Genomic DNA, 21,104 nt, shown 5'->3' on the forward strand with positions numbered 1-21,104 from the left:
CCACCAATTTATTTCATGTAGAGGTAATCCACATAAGCCTAAATAGTGGTCATCTGTTTCTCAAGAACCACACATTATTCTTTGTCTTACTTACCCTGTCTTTCCTTTGCCCTTGAGATGAGGGTGAAAGACTTCACAGATGATAATTTAGGCAACACCGGAGAAGCAAACAGCCACAATAATTTGATATTTGTAGGATGATAATATAATCTTTTATGGCTGAAACCAGTTATAAACTCTCATCATTAACAGTCAGTCCAGGTCCATTTCAGCCATAAAGACTTGCACTGTACTAGAAATACCAAGAGGCATTTAGTTATTAATTGGGTTATGTTGTCCTTATGCATGGATTGCGTCTAGATGCCTGCTCAAAATAAAAAAAGGATTCTGCAGAAATTATATATTCAGTACCTTAGATGTGATAAAGTTTTACATCTGTCAAGTGGTCTCACATCAGGAGATCAGCATTAATTAGACATTACATAGACAATAAGTAGAAGAGAGAAATGAATTGACTGTAAAATATGAAAGGTGAACTTGATCTTACGTTTGCACTGTCTTTGCAGTGTTAATTCCTCATTACATCTCATTTTAACCATTACTAGTCAAGTATCAGAGACTTAATTTTAAAAGGAATCTGGGATAAAGGCTGGGGGTATAGATCTGTGAGGCAATGGCGATTAAGAGATGTAATTCTTACCAGTACAATTTTTGATAGTGTAAAGTATTGCAAATACAGAAATGTGGGGGGGTATGCACATGCGTTGGGAATAAAAACTGGATTATGAAACCTCTTTCTGCTTCCTTCTGATGAGGTAGAATTTCTCTGTCATCTCCAAAACATTTGTGTTGCTTGATTTTATGTGTTCTGTATTCATTGGTCACACCAGCATAGGTAGTTTCTAGACTGGATTTAAAAGAAAAAAAAGGAAAATGGCAATGAAAAATGTACTTCAATTCTTTATCTGACAAAATGTTCATTTGTCTTTCTAAAAACATACTTAATTGCTCACACAGGAAAATAATTGCACATCTTGTGAACCTTTTAGTTCTAACACTGGCATATTCTTACTTTAATTATTCTTCATTCTTAAAAAAAATGAATTTGCCTTTTAAGGTTTTACTTCATCATTTAGGAAGTGACTGCTGCTGTGTAGGGGTTTTTTTGTTTCATTTTTGAAAATATGCAAAATTTCTTATCTTTGTAAATTATATAGTTACTGCTTTTTCTTTCTGTTGTTTTTTTCCTCTTCCATGACGAGCAGCCATCACCAGTAGGTATAACATATTTAATATTTTTCTGTGTGCTTTCAAGTAGTGTAAATTACAGCATTTAAACATAAAGATGAGCTGTAAGCAAAAGAACACAGAAGTAAATTTAAACCTGGCCGGCTAGCAAAGAAGGGAACCCAGTGATTTTATCTGGTGCTGCTTCTTCAACAAAGTGTTTACTGTGAAAGTACTTTATGTGCGTATTAATAAGAGTGAAAATCACTTCATCAACCTTAGAAAATTTCTCCTTCTTTCTGTCACCTACTGGATCTTTTATTTCTTTAATATAATTAAAAGATCAGAAGTTCATTGTGCTTAAATTTCTCATAAATGAAGGCAATGTTACAGAATCCTCACAGATATTACAGCATCCTCACAGGAGGATGTAATTCTATGTAAGAATCCATATGGAATTGTATCATTCCTAGGCTGTATGCTGGTGCAGTACAGTCACTCTCAGGCTCTCTAAATGAACAATTAAACACCACAGTGTCTTGACAGTTTTCCCATTTATATACACTTTACTGTGCTGTTGAAAAGAAAAAAAAAGAAACAACAAAGGAGATTATCCTTGCTAAGACCTATTAATGATCAGCCATAAATAAGTGTCGTAATTTTCCTTAGGACAATGTTAGTATCACATCCTTTGTCAGATTGCAGGGTATTTTATTTTTATTTTCATGCAGGAGCCTCCTATTTCAGTGGGAGAAAACAGAGGGGTGGGCTATCGATGCTACTGTATCAAAGCCATAATAACAGTAAATTCCTTTGAATACAGATATTTGTACTAGATTTTGTTGTGAAATGAAGGTGTTTATTGAGGCATACAAGTAAAGATTTAATTTTATTCCTCTTAGACAGATGAAATATACATTGAAGGTTGTGTGAGCCTCAATAGGAGGAACAGGCATTGAACCATAGTCTCTAAACTCCTGTTTTGCTGGGGGTGAGACACAAGACTATTTAGAGTCCCTTATGGTTTTTTTCTATTAGTTTCAGTGAGGTTTGTCTGATTTTAAAGTTTGTGTTCGTGAATTTCAGTTGTGTAATTTTGACAGCTTGACTTCCAAAGGCAATTGTGTAATTTAGGCAGCTTAACTTCCTAAGGCATTGTCACAACATCTGTCAGAACTGTTGAAAGAGGCCAAAATTAAGTATTAAGTGTCCAGGTAATCAAGGTTCTTCAGAATCAGGGTTTTACTTGTGAAATTGAGCTAATTTTTGAAGATAACAAAGTGCAGCAGGCTTTCTTCCTGAGGCAAGGTTATGATTTCTAGTGTCTGTATGTTTTAATATATGATCCTAGAGGAAAAGGAGAGGAAAAAGCCTAAGAAGTTTGATTAATGGAAGTAGCTTAGAAAGAGCTAAGTATGAGGACTGATCTCAGAGCTCTTAGGCTGGAAAAAACGTCCCATTAATTTTAGTGGGAGTTTTGACTGCACAAGGACTTTCAAGATCAAGTGCTTTCTTGTTCATTAAAGGATAGAAGGTAATTAGAAATAAAGCACAGAAAAGATTTTATATAGTACTGCTTTTGTCAGCTGAAAAAATCCATATTATTGTAGGAGTTTTAGGCTAATCTTCTCTCTCCCTTTCTTGCATAAAATGATGACACAGTAGGTTGTTTTCATTACTCTTAGAGGTCTCTGCTTCTATCTGTTCATTTTATTGGGAAAAAGCAATTGGGAAGTTTTTTTTCTGTTATCTTACTTGCTGTTGGATTGCAATCTCATCTTTGATGCTGACTTTGTCATTTCCCTCTTCCATCCAAACCGTTTAGCTCAAGGTATTCCCATAACATTTTTGTTTGTAGATGTGGGATGATAAATGAAATAAAAAGCAAGTGTGCATTTTGGTTGAAAGATTTTGCTGATGTCAGCTCACGAAATAGAGAAACAGTTAGAAATAAAAAGGTAAAGCTGTACTAAGTTTTACAGAAACAAATCTTGCATGTTTTATAATATCTTAAATTATGTTGGCTTTTGAATACCTTTTAGTGATGCCTTAGGTTTTAGCTTTTATATTTTTCAGATTCCATACTGCTTTAGTGTGTAGTTCTGAGCTTCATATTAGGGGATGGTAAGTTCTCTTCCCAGAGTAGGTAGACAAAATAATTCCTTTCCTTGCTTGGGACCAAGGACAACCAATCCAAATTTCAGAGCCAAGAGCATAAACAATGTGGTCTCAAAAGAGAAAAGAAAGATGGGGCTTCATAACCTAAAGCTATAATTGGACAATTACCTACAGTATGCTAATGGACTAGAACTTACAAAAGTGTGAGACCTTGTGACCAGTCATCCATTTTGTGACCATTTTGGTTCATCTTGGGTATAGCCCTGGCTGGGTTCTTGTACTGCCCAAGGTGTATCCACTGAGGCCCTTTAATAAATACCTACTCTGTTCTCCATCTAGCCTCTGTTCTAAGTCAGCCTTCACAAGTCATCATTAGGGAAGCCATATATACTTAAGACCTTGTGAACCCAACCCTGTATTTTAAATGTTTTCAGTCATGAACCATTGCAGGAGTCATGAATTTAGATCATCAGCTGATGGGAGTACTTTCTACACTGACCTCAGGGACAAGGCACTCATCTCCTGTTAGAACTTCATTCTTTGTAATACTTAAAAATAAGATTTATTTAACTCTTTTTTTACAACTACTTTTTTTCCTCTCCTCTATATCAAAATCTTTTTTTTGTTCAGCCTCAAGCTGTAATTTATTTGTTTGAAGAATGTGGTCCAAGTTTAATTGTGAGTGTAATTGCCAGTGGAAGACTGAGAGATGGAGATTGCTTTCTGTACAGCTTTCTATGAGGAGTTGGTGCACACAGGGAAGTTGTAAAATGGATGGGGATATTATGAATCTGTTGCTTCTTTGGTTCTCTTTTCCGTCCCTGCAATATGTAATGATCTTAACCATTCCCAAAAGCATGGGAAAGTGAGAGAGACATATTTCACTTCTGATGTAGCTGTAGCCTACTTTTTTGTAGAAAAAAGGCATTGTATTTTATGATTCCATTAATTTGTCTTTTCAGTCTGAAAATTGTTATGTGAATGATATTTTGTTCCTGCTTCTTTCTGTTTTATTTTGATGGTCTCTCTCCCTAAGCTTTTAGTTAGCTAAGGGGGTAGGAGAAACATTCATTATTTGTCTTGTAATTCCTTTCCAATTATTTTCAGGAAACTACTTATTATTTCTGCAAAGGTGACATTTCTGTAAAGGTGACTTTCTAATAAGTAGGGAGGTATTAGGCAATTGGAGTATACTTTCAAAATCTTATCACTTTATCAAAGTGGATCAAACTGGTCAATATGCATTTTGAGAGAGAGCTTGGTCCACAGGGACCCCTTCTTTGCCTTTTAACCAGTTTGATTCCATTTCCTTTGTGTGAATTGCTCTTCAGTTGTACTCATGTAAATGAGGAAAACAATCATATGTAAAACATGACAGAAGGTACAGGCAGATTTTAGAATGTGGTGTTCCCAGTGGCTTTACCTTATTGTTAAACTCTCCTATTAATCTCCCTGGATTACATAAGTGCCTTTTCATGCAGAGTGTAAAACCAAGTAACATTTCTGCTTCTGTATGACCAAATAACATTTCTGGTTGTGTAAAGCATTTTTATTTTGGGGTTTGTGGGTTGGGTTGTTTTGTGGGTTTTTTTTTCCCTCAGTAAAATTTTAAATGGCAAAAAGGGATTTCCTGAATTTAGTTGGAAATGTGACTTCAGATATGAGAGGAGAATACTTTTGGTAGATAAAATCCTTAAATGACTTTCTGCTTTCAAGGGGAGTTCTTGAAAAAGCTTTCAGAACAGTGATACAATTCTCCAAGAACACAGAACTTTTGTGAGACATCCAAGGTACCTGTTGGGAGTACTTTGGAAGAGACATGTGTTTTCCATTGCAAGTAAAAGTACTATTTGATGTAAAGCGTTCTGAGGATTTTGCTCGCTATAGAGTGGTAAAGGAGTGGATAAACCATTCTGTACAGAGTACTAATGTTCTTTCTGAATATGGGGCACAGAGTGCTTTTTTGCAATTTGGGCATATTAGTCTACAGAGAAAGGATTTGAAATTGTCCGACTTTCCAAAAACATTACTCTTAGTGTAATGTTCTCTCTCTGGGAAGCTTTCTTTTCTCAAATAAAATTGAACAGTTTTCTGAAAAGGCCTGGTGTGGTGTTGCTTGCTAACTTTCTGACTGTCCTTCCAAATGTATGTGTTGTTTTGGCTTAGTTCAGAACTATTGTGGTAGTTTTCTGTTTTTGAGTTAAATGAGAACATCAGTTCCTCTCAGAATAGGCAGATTTGAAGGTTCTGCAAACTTAGTAACCTACTGACCTTTCCCTCCACTGTTCTCTCACATTCATATACACAGTCTTTATGACTCTAGTCCTTGGAGACGTGATATTTTGGGGTGTGTGAGTATTATACCCAGGAGGGAACCTGAAGTAGTACATAGAGCTATTTATATTCAGCAGTTAGTAACAGAGCATGAACATCCATTAATGCTCCCACATTAAACACAGCTTTAACTGCAGTTTCAAAGATCTGCTGGTTTTGCTTTTTTGAGTCTCAAGGCTGATTAATAATATCTTAATAAAAAGCTTAATAGTGCATTAAACTAAAAAAAGGAGAAAAAATTCTTATTATGAGACATCTTGGTAGTTCACTAAACAGAACAATAAAAGCTCGTCTGAAATTCAGTTGCCTGACTACAACAAAATGTTCAACAATCAGCTTTCAGAAGCCACACTGATGTTTGATGTAGCATTTTAAGTGTTACCACCCATATGTTTGGTAGCACACTAAGCTGTGAAGTTTGTGAACCCTCATAAAAAGTTATTTATCTGCCTTCCATAGAAATTTACTCACATTTTGCTTTCTACAGTACCAATATTGGGCCGTTTGGGGAGGTGGGTGATCTGAAGATCCATAGTAAGAATGACACATCTTTTTTATTTAAATATTATTGCTTTTTAGGCACTGAATTTTGGAGATATGCCGAAGTACTTGTGGGAGATTTGGGTACCTGACAAACCATGGGTGGTAAGATATCAGATCCACTGCAATAAATAAAATAAGCATTTTATTTTAAGATAGGTGTTTTTGGGCCCTGCTGTCACTGAATTCAATGGACTGAACACCTGCAGGGCTAATAAGAAGTGCAGTACTGCAAATGTATGCAAGTGTGTTTCCATTCTTTTCAATATCATCACACTGGTGCAAAGTTGAAGTAATGCCTGTAGTGTACTAAAACTGTGTGGTAGCATCTGACAGGGGGAAGAGAGAATTTTTCAGCTGAAGTTTATAATAAGGCCATTTCTCTTATCTTTACTCAGACAAGTGAGTGTTTAGTTACTGCCTCTCAGAGCAATTAATGGCTCACAGCTGGACCTGCTGAACAGCACCCTTCTCCAGGCCTCCTCTTGAAAGTCTTGTTTAACACTTCCTTCTGGAGTCCAACCCAGTAAGCCAGGGAAAGTAACAATCTCCTTTTGAGCACCCTGTGGATTTCTCCAAAAATGAGTCTGGCAGATGCTGTCTGCTGTCCACTATCAAAGTCAGGAAGCAGAAAAGAACCAGAGTTCAATGTTTTGATTTCTGAAGCCCTCCATTAAGGAATAGCCATAGTCCGTTCAGATATGTCCTTTTTTTTTTTTTTTTTTTCCAGAAAGGAAATCTAATCTGTCAGTTTCCACACTGGATTTTTTTGCAAAATAAAAGACCGTAGAATCTGTCCACTATATGTATTTTTAGGAGAGTCTCTTCAAAACTAATACCACAAAACTCCATGTAGAAGCTCAGAACTTTCTAATGTTTCAAAGGTTGAAAGCAATAAATACAATTTAAATGTAGTTTCATCCTATTATATATTTAATTACCTTTGTTCAACTATTTAAACTATAAATTTACAGTACGATGTTATTTCCTTTGTAATATAGGCCTTGTTCCCCCAAACTACACACTTTTTGTCAACTTCCTTTAAGCTACATCAGGAGAAAATTTCCTGGGAACTGGAGTTTCCTGTATCAGATTATAAATTTAAAATTACATTTTCTACCTACCTACTGGGTATTTGAATTTTTAGCCTTAACAGTAGGATACATTAGCTTCACTGTAGGCATGCCAGAGATAAGGGGCTTGCTTTAATTTTTTCAGTGTAAAATATTCCAAATAAACTTTGTTGAATCTCTATTAGTGTAGTACAAAATTGATCTAGATTAAAACCTCCTAGATATCTATCTCTCTCCTTTCTAAATATAGAGAATGCAGTAATTATAAATTAATTGATTACCACAAGAATTTTGAAGGAAATTTTCAGTAAAAAAAGGCATTAGACACAGTTGAAACCAAGTAATTTAAAGTGAACACGGTAATAAATGGGATTCACAGTTGAGCTAGATGATCATTGTAGGTCCTTTCCAATTAAAATATTTTATTCCGTTTTATTTAGTGCCCAACACTAGAGATCTAGGTGACTATAGCTATTTATAAATTCTTTTTACAGCAATAAATAATGGTTGGACCTCACTGAGGCAGACTCAGGCAATGGAACAGCATGTGAGACTAAACATGCACGTGTCTTTAGCTCACCTTTAGTATATCTCCTTTTGTATTGGTGCTGAACACAATGTTTTAGCAGAAGCTGTCAAGCCCAATATTTTATTTCATTGTATATTAATTTTAAAATAAAGAGTTGTACTATACTGATTTATTTAAATTCAAGGGCAATATATATGTAATGCTTCATGATCAAGTCAATTTTGAGAGAAAGTATATTATTCTATACATCACATTGTAAAAGCTGGCATCTTAAGAGCTACAGATATTAGGGAAATGAATTTCAGGAAGGTAGATGTTAATTACAGAAAGCAAGTACTAAAGTAACTAAACAGGAAGAAAGTTCTAAGCTTTCAAGCTAATTTCTGGAACATTTTATGTAACTCTCAGCCTTTTCCTAAGAATTATCTTTGTCAGACAATTTTTTTCAGCTAGGTTCAATACTTCAAGAGATTTAAAAAACTAATGTGTGAAATATTTATTTCCTATTCTTGTTCTAAGTTTTCAAAAATGGAGAAAGTTATTCTCTTTACCAGATGATAATGGACATGGAGAACCTTTGGATTTTTTTTTTTTTTTTTTTTTTTGATAGCTGACAGCTATAGCCTGTCTAGTCAGTTTAATTAAGGCTTCTTTTCTGTGCCTTTTAATGTTAGGCTTTGAAAAGGATCCTGCAAGCTGTTTCTTACATAAAGTACTTTAGGTGTTCTAGCATATTTTTATCATTTTAATATTGATGTTCACAGTCTGAGAAGTATCTAAGTAATGTTGATGATCTCTAGAGTGAATGAGGACTGCACATTTTGCAATGCATTATTGAGTATGAATAAAGTTGTCTTGTATTCTTGCTTTTTTCTGAAACAGCTGAATTACCTATGAGTACTTTGCACATCTAAATAGCAGCCTCTTTCAAAAGAATTCTTGGCAAAGAAAATATCCATTAACATTGTATCTAATAGAATTTTTTAAAAAAGAGCCTTAAAACAAGTTTCAGACCTAATGGATTTTCTATTTCTTAAAGTTCAATTTCAGTCATTTCAGCCTTTAATATTTGTGGTAGATGGTCCTAAATACTAGATGCTGAAGCTTTTAGATTAGTGTCTCATGTAGATCATGAGCAGCAGTGCAGACAGCACAGTTTTGTGGGGGGACTGGGCTGGGGTGAGATGGATGCAGGAAAGGAAACAGCACTCACTGATGAATAATCTAAAGTATATTTAGATAATCTAATATATTTAGGATGTGGGAGAGATGAGAACACGTGGATAGCACTTGGTCTTTTAATCAGCCTATTTTGCAGCAGACACACATTCCCCCACACACACATACACACCCACAGCACTTCAAACTGCATTTCCTTCAGCCCAGTTCAAACCAGCATGCAGGGCTACAGGACACACACTCCAACTGCACATCCTGGCTGGGCCCTAGCTGTCAGATGGATTCTTGTGCGTGTGGTTCAGGTTTAGCCTTTTGTGGGATGCTGGATGCCCATGGATGCATTCATTCATGAGCAGCTATTGTCTAAACTGTCTGTGGATTTATAAATCATCCTGTTGGTGTAAGCCACTCTAAACCAAGGCAGTGAGCCTGTGGCCTCATTGTCATGTGGCTTCAGGCCAACATCCCTGATATCATCCATATGTAAGGCCAGCTAGCAGTTGTCATGGAGGTTATTATCATTCTGTTCTCCCAGCCCAAATCTGTTACAAAGTGTGAAGTCAGCAACAATTATGTAACAGAGTTCAGCCAGCGCAGCTTTGTCTTGTGTCTCACACTAGGTTAATTTTGTTATTTGCAGATGGGCAGTTGTAGTCGTGGTTCCATTTATCTAAGCTGTGCTTTTGGGTAGATTCTTATCTTGTGTCATGCAATCAAAACAATCCCTTCTAGGAATATAATGGGACTTTGGCACTGACAGCATTAACATCTGTTCCTTGGGCGTGGAAACACTGCTTCCCACACCAACACATTAATACACAAACCTGGGAGTGTGCTTGTATAGGAGGGAGGAAAAAAAAAATCAGAAGCAGAAGGAAGGAATGTTTGTTTAGGATATAAGCAGGAATCTTATGACTGAGCTTGACCTAAATTAACAGAATCTTTTGAGAAAGGAAAGAGATGAAGATTCTAGGAAATGGGCTAAGGTTAAAGAGAATCACAGACCATTCAAATATCCCACTTGATTGTGTACCACATAAATGACTTGATTTCCAAACAGCAGATTGTAGATACTTTTTTCTCCTGCAAAAATTAAATTTAAAAAAATGAAAAAAAACCCACTACTTTCTCTCTCCTGTTCAAGCTAGATGACAACTATTTGAGGCAGAATTCTGAGAAATTGAATGTTCTGTACATTTTAAATTTTGCAGTCTGTGTATACAGATATGGTTATTAATCTTGTCAGATTTTATTTTGTTCTGATCATAACTCTAGATGCCTATTAAATGGTAAAGGAAGTACCTTAAATTGGATATAATTCCAGAATGTTGGACAAACAGCAATCTTTTTTGTAATTAGATTTTATTATGTCTTTGTTTTCAAAGTAAACTTCTTTGCTGTTTAGAACTGTCATTGCAATTGCTTGGGAAACTGCTTTCAAATTAATCTAAATAGATTCTGGTCAATGAGGCACTGCTCTTCTGTCTCAAACATGAAGTGAAACTGAATTTATCAGGTTTATTAAAAAAAACAGGTTTGTATAAAAATAAATATCTACATATATATCTTGACTTCACTTTTTCCCTAATTGGTAACATGCAATGTACAATTCTCATTTTTGATTCACCCCTTTGGTGTCTACATCTCCCCTTAGGGAACCAAGCTGTTTTCCTCTCCTGCTGTAATTGAAATCAAACTTGTTGCAGTCTGTAATTGATAGTGAATCTAACAACCTAATGCTTTATATGAGACAGATGCACAGCAGAAGCTCATGAAGCAGCATATGGAAAAGTAAGTGCCCTACTGGGGTGAAGATAGATTCATTCTTGTTTTGTTAAACAATATTCCAATACTTTGATCAACTAGTTCACCTCCATTTTAGTAAGCTAAGAGACACATGTAGAACATTTGGAGTATATGTGCTGTATTAATAGAAACAGACCACATCTTTCAGTCCTCATGAAGAATTGTACTTCCAGACTCTCATATACTTGCTTTGACTGATCTTTTCTCTTGAGATGTTAAAGAAAAATATTCTAGTTTCTGTCTCACTGTTGTTATGACAGGTCTAATGGCTCATAAGGGAATGTAAATCTAGATGTTCTCTCTCAAACTTGTTTTGGCATCTAGTGTAAATCATAATCTTGTATAAGGAAGGCATCTTTTTGTCTCTGGGTGAAGACATTTGCTAAGAATCTGCCATTGGAGCAGGATGCTGCTGTCTATCAGCAATATGTAACATATTCCTGTTTTTCTTCCTCTCTTTAGTCATATAACTCTTACATTCTTAGTGAATAAAATAATGAGATATTTATAGGTATCATCCTATATCTTATATCTCCTTTCTCTCTCTCTCTCGTCTATAAGGGAAAAGAGAGCCAGTCATTAATGTTATATTAAGTAAAACCTTAATATTTTAAAATATGTGGGGTTTCTTTTGTTTTTTTTTTTTCTTTTTCACTCTGTTGGAGATTTACTCTGGTTTCAACACTTGGGAGGGTTATATAGTTTAAATAGCATTATTCTATGTAGCTTCTCTTTATGACACAGCATACTGTAATTAAATATAGAACTAAGAAGAAGTTGTAGGTTAATGAAAACTGTGTTTGCTGATGGATTTCTTAAGACATTTTTAAGCATATTTTCTTAGCTGAAATAATGTAGTAGTTGCCTTTGTGGATTTCCTCATATCTGGTTTTGAAACGAGCCTCACATGTTCCTTCCAGTGCTACTGATAACAAGCTGTTATCAGCATATCTGAGTCAAGCAGACTAAAGCTTTGAGCTATTGCATCCATAACTAAGACTGAAGACCTAGCTTAAGTCAAAAATCACACTTTTTCTGTGATGCTTCTGACCCTAAAGATGTTGTCCTGTGCAAAGTTTACCAGGATTTCTCCTGGGGTAGCAAAATTCCTTTAGGTATATCTAAATAAATATTAGCTTTCTGGTGAATACTTATAAAGAGATTTAGAAGAAAGCTAGTTATTCTGTAACTCCTCAGATAGTACCTGGTTTCTCAGGGAGCTGAGGAAAAATAGAGGAGGAATTAACTTCTTTACTCTGTTCACAATCACAGTAGAGATTATTCTCATTAAATATTTATCCATCATGGAGGAGGAAGAGAGTTGAGTAATCAAACAGTTGGTGTTAATTTAAATGTCAAACCACAATTAGAAAAAACATTCTTGCAATCAAATTTTATTGTGTTTTCCCAGTCTGTGCTCTGAAAAGATCCTTCACTCAAGGATTTCCACTCTGAGGGAAGAGAGTCCAATATGGATTTGACTCAAATTTCCTGACCTTTTTTCGATTTTTGAAAATTCCATAAACTTTCTGTGACTCAGTATTTCCTTCACAAGGTTAACTTGAGGCTGTTATTTATTTCTTGCAAATAGATTTCCCTCCAAGTTGATCAGTTGTTATCCTGAATGGATTCTATGTTTTCCATTGCTGCACTGGAGGTACCTGTGGACAATTTATCCAGCTTCTGAAGCTTTCTCTGAATAGGAGCACAGACTTCCAGCATGCAGAACATTTTCCACCAGCTTGGTGTCATCTGCAAACTTGCAGAAGATTCCCTCTGCCTTATTATCCAGTTTATTAATGAAAGCATCAGCTGCAAAGGCATCATTAGCCCCATTACCCGTCCCTATAAACAAAATGCTGTTGGAACCATTTGAACCTGGCAGTCCAAGCAATTTTTCCAGGCACCTGGTAGTCCACCCACTCAAAACATCTTTTCACCAGTTTAGTAATGTGGATTAAATAAAACATTTTTTAAAAACATAACAAGGATCAAGGAGGCCCGTTTTCACCAAGGCAATGACCTCATCACAGAAGACAGTCAAGATGGACAAGCATGATTTGCATTTGGTAAATGCATGTAGGATCTCCTCCTGCTCTGTGTGCTTGGATGTATTTTCCAGGAGGGGATTTTTTTGAGTACTGAGCTTAGGCTGACTGACCTGCTGTTTCTCCAGTGATAGTCCTCCTGTTTTTTTCAAAAGTAGACAGATATTCCTGTCATCAGAAACCTACTGTAATTACCAGACATTTTTAAGACCTCAAACAGCGGCTGATGTTCCATAAACTTAATTGGTTTGTGCCCCAATCTTCTGCTGGGAATAATTCTTGAGTCTCCCAGACCCTAGCACAGGCTCAGGAGGAGTTGGGAGGTTTGACACAGTCATTACCCCTAGAAACTAAAGAAAAGAAGGTTCCTATTACCTTAGTTTTTCCATGTTCTTTGCCACAAAGTTCCCTACAGCTTGAGTGATGGTCCCACATTTCCCTTTGTCCTCCTTTTCCTGATAAGGAAATATGATTTTTATGCATCATAGTCCTCAGTAGTATGACCTCTAAGGCAATATTGCCTTTTGTAATACAACTGAGCAGAGTCAGGATTTCCCCGTTGTCCACACTGACCTAATGCTGTGCCTGTTAGATTTCCTGGGCCTTACACTGAGCTTTTCATGTGCTTTGAAGAAGTTGTCACTGGTGATCAGTCAGCTCTCCTGAGCATCTATACCCTCCAGGGCAGTCCCATTAGATCCCACCAAGCAGATCCCTTACAAGTTTAAATCTACTTTTTTAAAGTCTAGGTTTGTAATTTTTTTTTTCCTTGGTAATAGTTTAAACTGTGTGTAGTCTGGTCAGTTTACCAGCCACCAGTACACTTCTTTTAAATAAAGCCAATTCTTGATGGCGGCCAGAAGTCTCTTCAAATTTTAGTGCTCCACCATCTTGCCCTTTCAGAAAAGGCTGAGAGTTTCTTGTCTCTTTTGAGAACCACCCTTGTGATTGTGAGGCTTCCCCAAGTTTTATTAAAAAGGTTTCATTTCCTCTTCTTGATCAATCAGTCTTTAGCAGACACTCATCACTGCACCCAGCCTGATCTTGATCCGTCAGCTCTGCCAGTTAATGACGTGCTCCAGCGCAAATCTCCATGAATTCAAACTGTCCGTGTCCATAGAGTGCAACCTCTCCTCCCCACGTGTCCTGTGGAGCCTGTATGGACTCCCTGTGATTGTTTTCAGCTCCACGAGTGTTTGTGTACAGGCACCTGAGGTGAGCCCCCGAGCTGCACTGCGTTAACCAACCATGATTCCTGAGAGTTATCCTCGCGTGTGACATGTTTTCACTTTCTCCTGCCCTTCCTCTAAGTCTCAGGTCACTTGCTCACCATCTCTAGATGTTTGAAATAATTTTCACTAGATTGGAAAGCTTCTCTTCAAGCCTCTTTTGTAGGCCGAGTCTGGGCATACTTTATTAAACACATCAAGACATAGAAATATTTGACATATATATTTAATGTATGCATACACACAGAATATCTATGCACATATTTTGTGTCTATCCATCCTTAAAAACTGTATGAAAGTTCATGAATAGAACAGACAGTTTATGTGTATTGTTCTGCATTTGTGCACAGCAGTAGAAAGAAGAGAATGTAAGAAACTTCCTAAAGTACTGAATAATTATCTTTTTGATTTGGTATAGTGCCTTCAGCTTTTCATCTCCTACATGACTTACTGGCAGTAATATCTTTCAATCTGATTTTTCAAATGGTACAATGTGTTTTTGGCTTTTTGAACATCATTGAAATGAGAGACAGAAAACAGTCATGCATATGCCTGGCCAATTTAATGGTGATGATTTATTATTCTCTGTAAAGAATGTGCTGAAATGTTTTGGAAAGGCTGGTCCTGAATAGGGATTCAAAACACAGTAGTTAAACAGATTCAGTATTCTTTTCTTCTAGAACTATGATTACATTTAAAAAAATTATCAACATATAGCATTCTAAACACATTTGACATGTAGTACTAAATTCTGACATAAAAAAAAAAAAAACAAAAGCATTTTTGCATACTCCCACAGATTTATTTTCTTTAAAAGCTATTTTTCTTGGTGGGGGAAAAAGAAAAATAATTTTTATGTATTTGAATATTTTAAGGAAGATATATCTATTATTTTATAAGGCTAAGATGTCTGTCTTTTCTTGTAAGTGGGGTGCAACAGAGGTTGTTTAAATGAATATTTTTTATAGTATATTGGTATGAGAAGTCTCTTGGACATTCCTGTGTTTATATCATTCTTTATGCTACTTTGTTTCTTAAACCAATAAATATACTGTGGGTGAGAGAGATGAGGAAGTATTCATAAGAACAGTTCTTCACAAGTTTTCTTCACCTGTCCCATGCCTAATAAAGTAAAATTACTTTCCATGCTGAAGGAAATTTTTTCAGTTGCATTTTTCCTTGGAGGAGGAGAGAATTAAAAAGAACATTATGTTCCAGAACTCAAAGATTTTATGACCTAATGTTAAATGCAAAGGTGAAGTAGGATAAAAATAGACTACAAATGTGATTCATGATAATAACAATTTTAATCTTTTAGTGGGGGGGGAGGAAGGAACATTTCCTTCAATTGAAGATTATGTGCCAGAATTTTTTTCTGTTGATGTTCACCTGCGATGTTTTCTCTTAAATTCTTCTAAATATTGAGTGTATTAAAAACCATGCAACCTGCTTTATTCTGTATTAAAAGAGAGCACAGCCTGTGATTAGGCAATGGATTGAAGCATTCAATCACTGCCTGAAACTGGGGTTTAAATACCTACATTGTGGATACTTAACTTTGAGTATCTGAGCCTAGAGTTGCAATACAGCCTTCAAGTGCATAGTGATTTTGTTTTGTTTGGGGGTTTTTGTGCTATTTGTTTTGGCTTGTTGGTTCTATTTTCATTTGGGTTCTTTTTGGTGTGGTTTGGGTGTTTAGTTGCTGTTGTTTTTTTTCCAAATCGTATCCAAGAATTTGTTAAAGAAGCTTGGGAAAAGACGGCTCACAGAGGCTGAAGCGGTGTATGTATGCCTATTGTTTTTGCCCATCTTTTTTGTGCCATGGTCCTCAGCAAGACTTGTAAAGAGCAGCCCACATGGTTGTCACTGAGGGCAGAATTCCGTACGTTTTCAAATGCAGAAATTGAACAGAACATAAAATGTCAGTATAGACTAGCAGGAGTGTTTTGTGAGGATAAACAGAGGTTGTAGGTGGATAGAATATAAGAAAATAAAGGTAGTATAGAAAGTAATCTTACCCCTAAGGAGTTGCAGCTGAGCCAATTATTAAACATTAGGAACAGGCCTGACTTTAACAGGCTGCTGCTGCAACCAATGAGAAGAAGAGTGCTATAAAAGAGTGGGTTGGTTGATTGAGAGGGGAGGTGGAGTCAGTTGGGAAGTGTGAGAAGAAGGAAGAGTCAGTGCTTAGAGGAGCTGAATACAAGAACCATCAAGGAGGTATGAAACTCTTGCAATAAAGAGATAACAATATGGAACCTTTGCAATATAACGACAACAAGAGGTGATACCGAAAGTGTAATTCAGCACTGTCTTTGTGAATGATTGAAGTAGCACAGATAAGGATAACTTTATCCTGATTAAAGTCAGCAGACATTTGCCATTGGCCTTCATAATGCTTCTGTGTTTTACCCACTCTGTGTGACTAAACTGGAATTTGGCCAAGTAGGTGCTAGTGATTCTTCTCATCAGTAGAAATTTAGTCCGTTCTGGGTGAAACCTTTGTTACTCTTCCTGCCATTAGGGTGAGATACATTGACATTACTTAAGACCTTTAAAAAGATTTCCTCATTTGTGATTATCTACCTGATTTGAGTAGAGAGGGATAAAGCATTTGTAGTGATTTTAGCAGCCCCTGAGGACTAAAAATATGAAAAAGAAAGAGTGTTGGGTTTTTTTGGTTTTTTTTTCCCATGCAATATGTATCAGATTAATTGTTTCTGGTTTAGGATTAATGAGGTTTCGTGGATGGGGATAAAGTGGATAAGCAGTCACTGATCTTTGTAGGAAAGAAATGGAAAGCATTTTATTCTGAAATGTTTCAACATTGCTGAGTCTTTGAAATCAATTTTCTGGGTTTAATACAGTGCCGTTTTGAGCTGTCATATTTCTAATATATTGCAGCACTGTAAACCCTCACATCCTGGACCTTCTTTTAGAGTATTGGGTATATGTGCCTGAGTACGTGAATGTTGCAATCAGGAAATAGCACAAAGTGGAATGGCTGTTACTGCATGTTTTTCAGTTTTGCAATGTATTGCAGATCACAGGGATTTATTACAAGAGTGGGTTGTTGATTTGGGTTTTTTATTCTTTTTGTTTGTTTTGCTTTGTTTTCTACTTAGATGATCTTTGTTGTGCTTTATTTTTAGTATACCCTTCCATTGTCATAAACAATGTATCTACTAATAACTTCCCTTCCCTCACTAAATAATTCCTTAACATATAGTAAAAGAAATTATTGCTTTTTTTTTTCATACTCTCTCTGTTTCTTCTCTTCCCAAAACCCGACCTGACCTCTACCAACTTCTGTTAGGTTCAGAATCAGAGGCTTTAGAGAAATAAAAGCTGCCAAGTGTACTGGCTAGGAATTCAGTTGTACACTTTTCAGTTTATAGAACCGTCCCTCAGCCTCAGTTTTTAATTTGGTGCTTTAGATGAAATCCTATTTGGGGAAATCAATGAGAAGCTAACCAAAGCCTAGGCAGCTGCAGTGGTTAGAAGTCGACAGCTTTGATTGCATGCCAAACTGACATCTAGGTCTAGTTTTTCTGTTTTACTTATTCCTCATTCTCCAACCTTTTGCCATATCACATGGCACTATCCTATCAAGCTTTGATACTGGTAGGAGAGAATTTGTGTGCTGAACAGAGCATTCATTGCTTGTTACCTTATACTGCAATTTTACAGTGACAGAAATATCAAATGAAAGAAAATATACAGCAGAAATAGTTTTTGAACACAATTTCTGACAATGTTCCAGCTGCTATGCCTGTTGCTCTGATGCCCTTCACTGCTGATGATTTAAACCAGGCTATTGATTAAATCATAGCATTGGTTGAAGGTAAAAAGCCAAAGAAGAATTTATATAACACAAAAGGATAAGGATACATACAGAAATATATTATTCATACTCACTTCACACAAAATTATTGTGGGTCAGTTCATGTTTTCCACAAAATTTCTTTACCCTTTTTGTGTTTTGAAATATTCAAAATGTTTTTGATGAACTAATATGGCCATTAAACTGAATGATAGCAAGAAAATTAGGACAGATAAAATAACATTATGTGAATTTTTTTCCCCTATCTTAGTAATGGATTTAAACTCAAAAATACACATTTAAATGCATGTATAGAATCTAAATAAACAGATAAAACACAAAAACTGCTGAGGAACACATTGAGTCCAGATAGCTTGGGGTGAAGCTGCAGCGGGAGCTGCAGACTGAGGTCTGGGTGGGAGCCCAAGGCAAGAGGCCATGAACTGACCACCCTTTGCACGATGAAGGCACAGGGGCATGGAGAGACAGCCAGGTGACCGGACACTCAGTGACACAGCAGGAACCAAAGACTCCATACTTTGTCAAGCTTGATCAGTGAGGGGATAAAAGCCCAGTGATTCCTTTGTTCCAGGCCCCTCCTGGGAGACACCAGCTCAGGCTGTTTCTGTGTTTCTCCGCCATGAATAAATGGCTTTATGGACCAAGACATCTGAGACTCTGCCGTGAGAAACCTGGCACCAAACTGGTTAGGAAACCTGGTCTGGCTGTGTGAGGGGGTGTGTGGGGAGTTAAAAGGGAGACCTTTTGAGTCACTGTAGCTGAAAAGGGGCTTTGGTCCCAGCAGGGTCAGTGAATGGTGGGCATGTGACTGAAGCAGTGCCTTGTGAACAGTCCAACTGGGATGTTTCCTTAACAAAACTAAATAAAGACAGTTCTCAGCTATAATGTTATTTTACACATAGCCACATGTGTGAGCTATTATAATATATATTATTACTGGTGTAATAGATAGTATGCAGAGGTCAGTTAGCAAAGTAAATGAAGTGTCTCAAGAAGTCAACAGACTTGATAAAAAACAGATATTTTTTGCAATCCTTATAGAACCCATAAGCTTTTACCCATGTAAATCCAGCCTCCAGATGTCCATGGTACTGAAAACCAGGCACTGTAAACAGTGGGTAACAGAACAGATTTTAATAGTGTTACAATGACAGAAAACCAAGACTAGAGGGGAAAGAAAATAGAGACCGTGATGCAGAGAAAGGTGAGAGTGATGGGTGCTTGCTTAGCTCCTTCTCTTCTTGGGTGAGGTCACTCATTGCAGCCATGGGTTAGGAAGTGGGAAAAGCAATCAGCTTTTGAAAATGCTGTTCCATTGTGGGTATGGCTAACATTGAAAGCTCTTTTGGGGAACCGCTTTGCATCATGCTTTTATTTTATTCCAGTTGGCTGAATCTGTCCTGCTGAAAGTAGGTCTGAAGGAAGAGTAGGTGTTGGATCTTATGCTGAATTAAGTCAACACAAAATTGGTTCCGACTTTAGTGGCACAAGTAATGTCCATAGAGAGAAACCATTTAAACCCTCCCAGCATATTTAGAATATTTCCAATGTAAAATGGGAACTCGGAAATTGAAATCTTACAGTTTTGAACCTAAACCTACGTTTTGGTGGGAACTTGTTAGGCAAACCAAGATTTTCTATTATTCACTGTAAAGATGGAGTTTAATAAAAAGTCCGGAGGAGTAAATTAGATCATCTTCCTGTATCTCTTACTGTACTTTAAATACTACCTCAATGTTAATTCCAGAACATAAGGCCTGAGAAGGATTTTCAAATAGTGGTCTATAAACTGCTAGTGACCTACTGTTTCAAAAATTATGCCAAGGCTAACTAAGGAAAGCCCAAGAGGTTAAGTTAATTAGATTAATATTAAAATTATTCATCGTTGTCTGTGATTACATCTGTCCATGTCTCTTCCATATTGTTGCTAAAGAAGTTAACAACTGAAAGCAATTACAGTATCAGCAAGAAGTGTTTCTTTGAGTTTTAGAGTTGTTTTTTTTGGTTTGGATTATTTTTCCCCTCATTAACATAACAAATCCCAAACCGAGATGGGATTTTTCATGGGATTTCTTTCCTCAGTTTCCTTTGGGGTGTCTTTTTCAGCTTGCTGGAGTAATTTCCTTCTTCCATCTTTTTTTTTTTTATGGCAGTAGAATTAATGTAAGCAGAAAACTATTTCTATTTCTCAAAATAATAAGAATTTGAACGAGAATTTGTCTTTTGTCTAAGGTTGGAAGTAGACCTAAAAATAGAAACTGTGGGAGAGCAAATTCCCAGACACAGACTGATGTTTAAACTGGTTATTATCTTAGATGTAGATGTCAATTGAAGGGCAAAAGCCCCAAATTAGTTTATAGTTTCAATGTGGCAGAGTCTCTAAGTTCCTAAGCTTTTTGAGTTAAAGTTAATATTTCTAATAGTCTGTCAATGCAAATGCACAGGGGCACCAACCAAATTGGCTGAAATACACATTCTGCTGTCAAACCTGTGATATCCCAATGTGTTTAGACACAAAGGGCTAGTGACCCTGTGAATGATCTCCATGAGATGACACATCATCCAATGGGTGGATTTAAGGAATGTGTATCACGTGTTGACTCTGCTGAGTACAGTGTGAAGCACCATCCAATGCCTTTGTTGCTTGGAGGTGGGCAGATGAAGAGCCAACCTGAAGCAGGGGGCTCTGACACAGCTTTTGCAGCACTCTGTTGGGACAGACCAGGGGCTTGTCCGGGGAGGAGCACGATCATTGTGTGCATATTTTTACTTTGCATGTGAAGAATTAACATTTTGAGTATACTGTATTTATTCAGTGAAATTGTACTGGAAAATAATCTGACACTACAGACACTTAGTGGCTTTCCTTGAAGCTAGTGTCATTTCTACATGGCAGGAAGCACAAGAGTTGGGATGTAGGAAAAGAGAGAGAGTTCAAATGTAAGGAATCATGACTCAGTGGAAGATACTAAGTCAATCTGGTGCTCAATGTGTGTGAACTTTTTTACTTTTTTTTTTTCTGATTTCAATTCTAGTACTGTTTGTGCAAAGATGATAAACCAAAAGCAGATTTGAAACATGAGTATAGAATACAGGGCAAAAATTCAAACGCACATTTAAAAAAGAAAAGGAAAAGATAAGCAAAAGCAAAATATGTTTTTCTCAGAAATTAAAGGA

General features: G+C 36.5%; 1 protein-coding gene across 9 annotated transcripts in view; it reads left to right on the forward strand.

Moving 5' to 3' along the window:
* Nucleotides 1–21,104, forward strand: part of PCDH9 (protocadherin 9) — a 680,886-nt gene that overhangs the window by 287,502 nt on the left and 372,280 nt on the right. For 6 of the 9 annotated variants that reach the window (XM_064713538.1, XM_064713565.1, XM_064713555.1 and 3 more), the window contains one exon: nt 6,259–6,324. The exons of the other annotated variants lie outside the window; for them this stretch is intronic. In XM_064713538.1, the coding sequence (XP_064569608.1) occupies nt 6,259–6,324 (66 nt within the window). The remainder of the gene's footprint in view (nt 1–6,258; nt 6,325–21,104) is intronic. 9 annotated transcript variants of the gene reach the window in all.

This window comes from Zonotrichia leucophrys, chromosome 1 (genome assembly GCF_028769735.1).
Source record: "Zonotrichia leucophrys gambelii isolate GWCS_2022_RI chromosome 1, RI_Zleu_2.0, whole genome shotgun sequence".
NCBI classification, from domain to species: Eukaryota; Metazoa; Chordata; class Aves; order Passeriformes; family Passerellidae; genus Zonotrichia; species Zonotrichia leucophrys.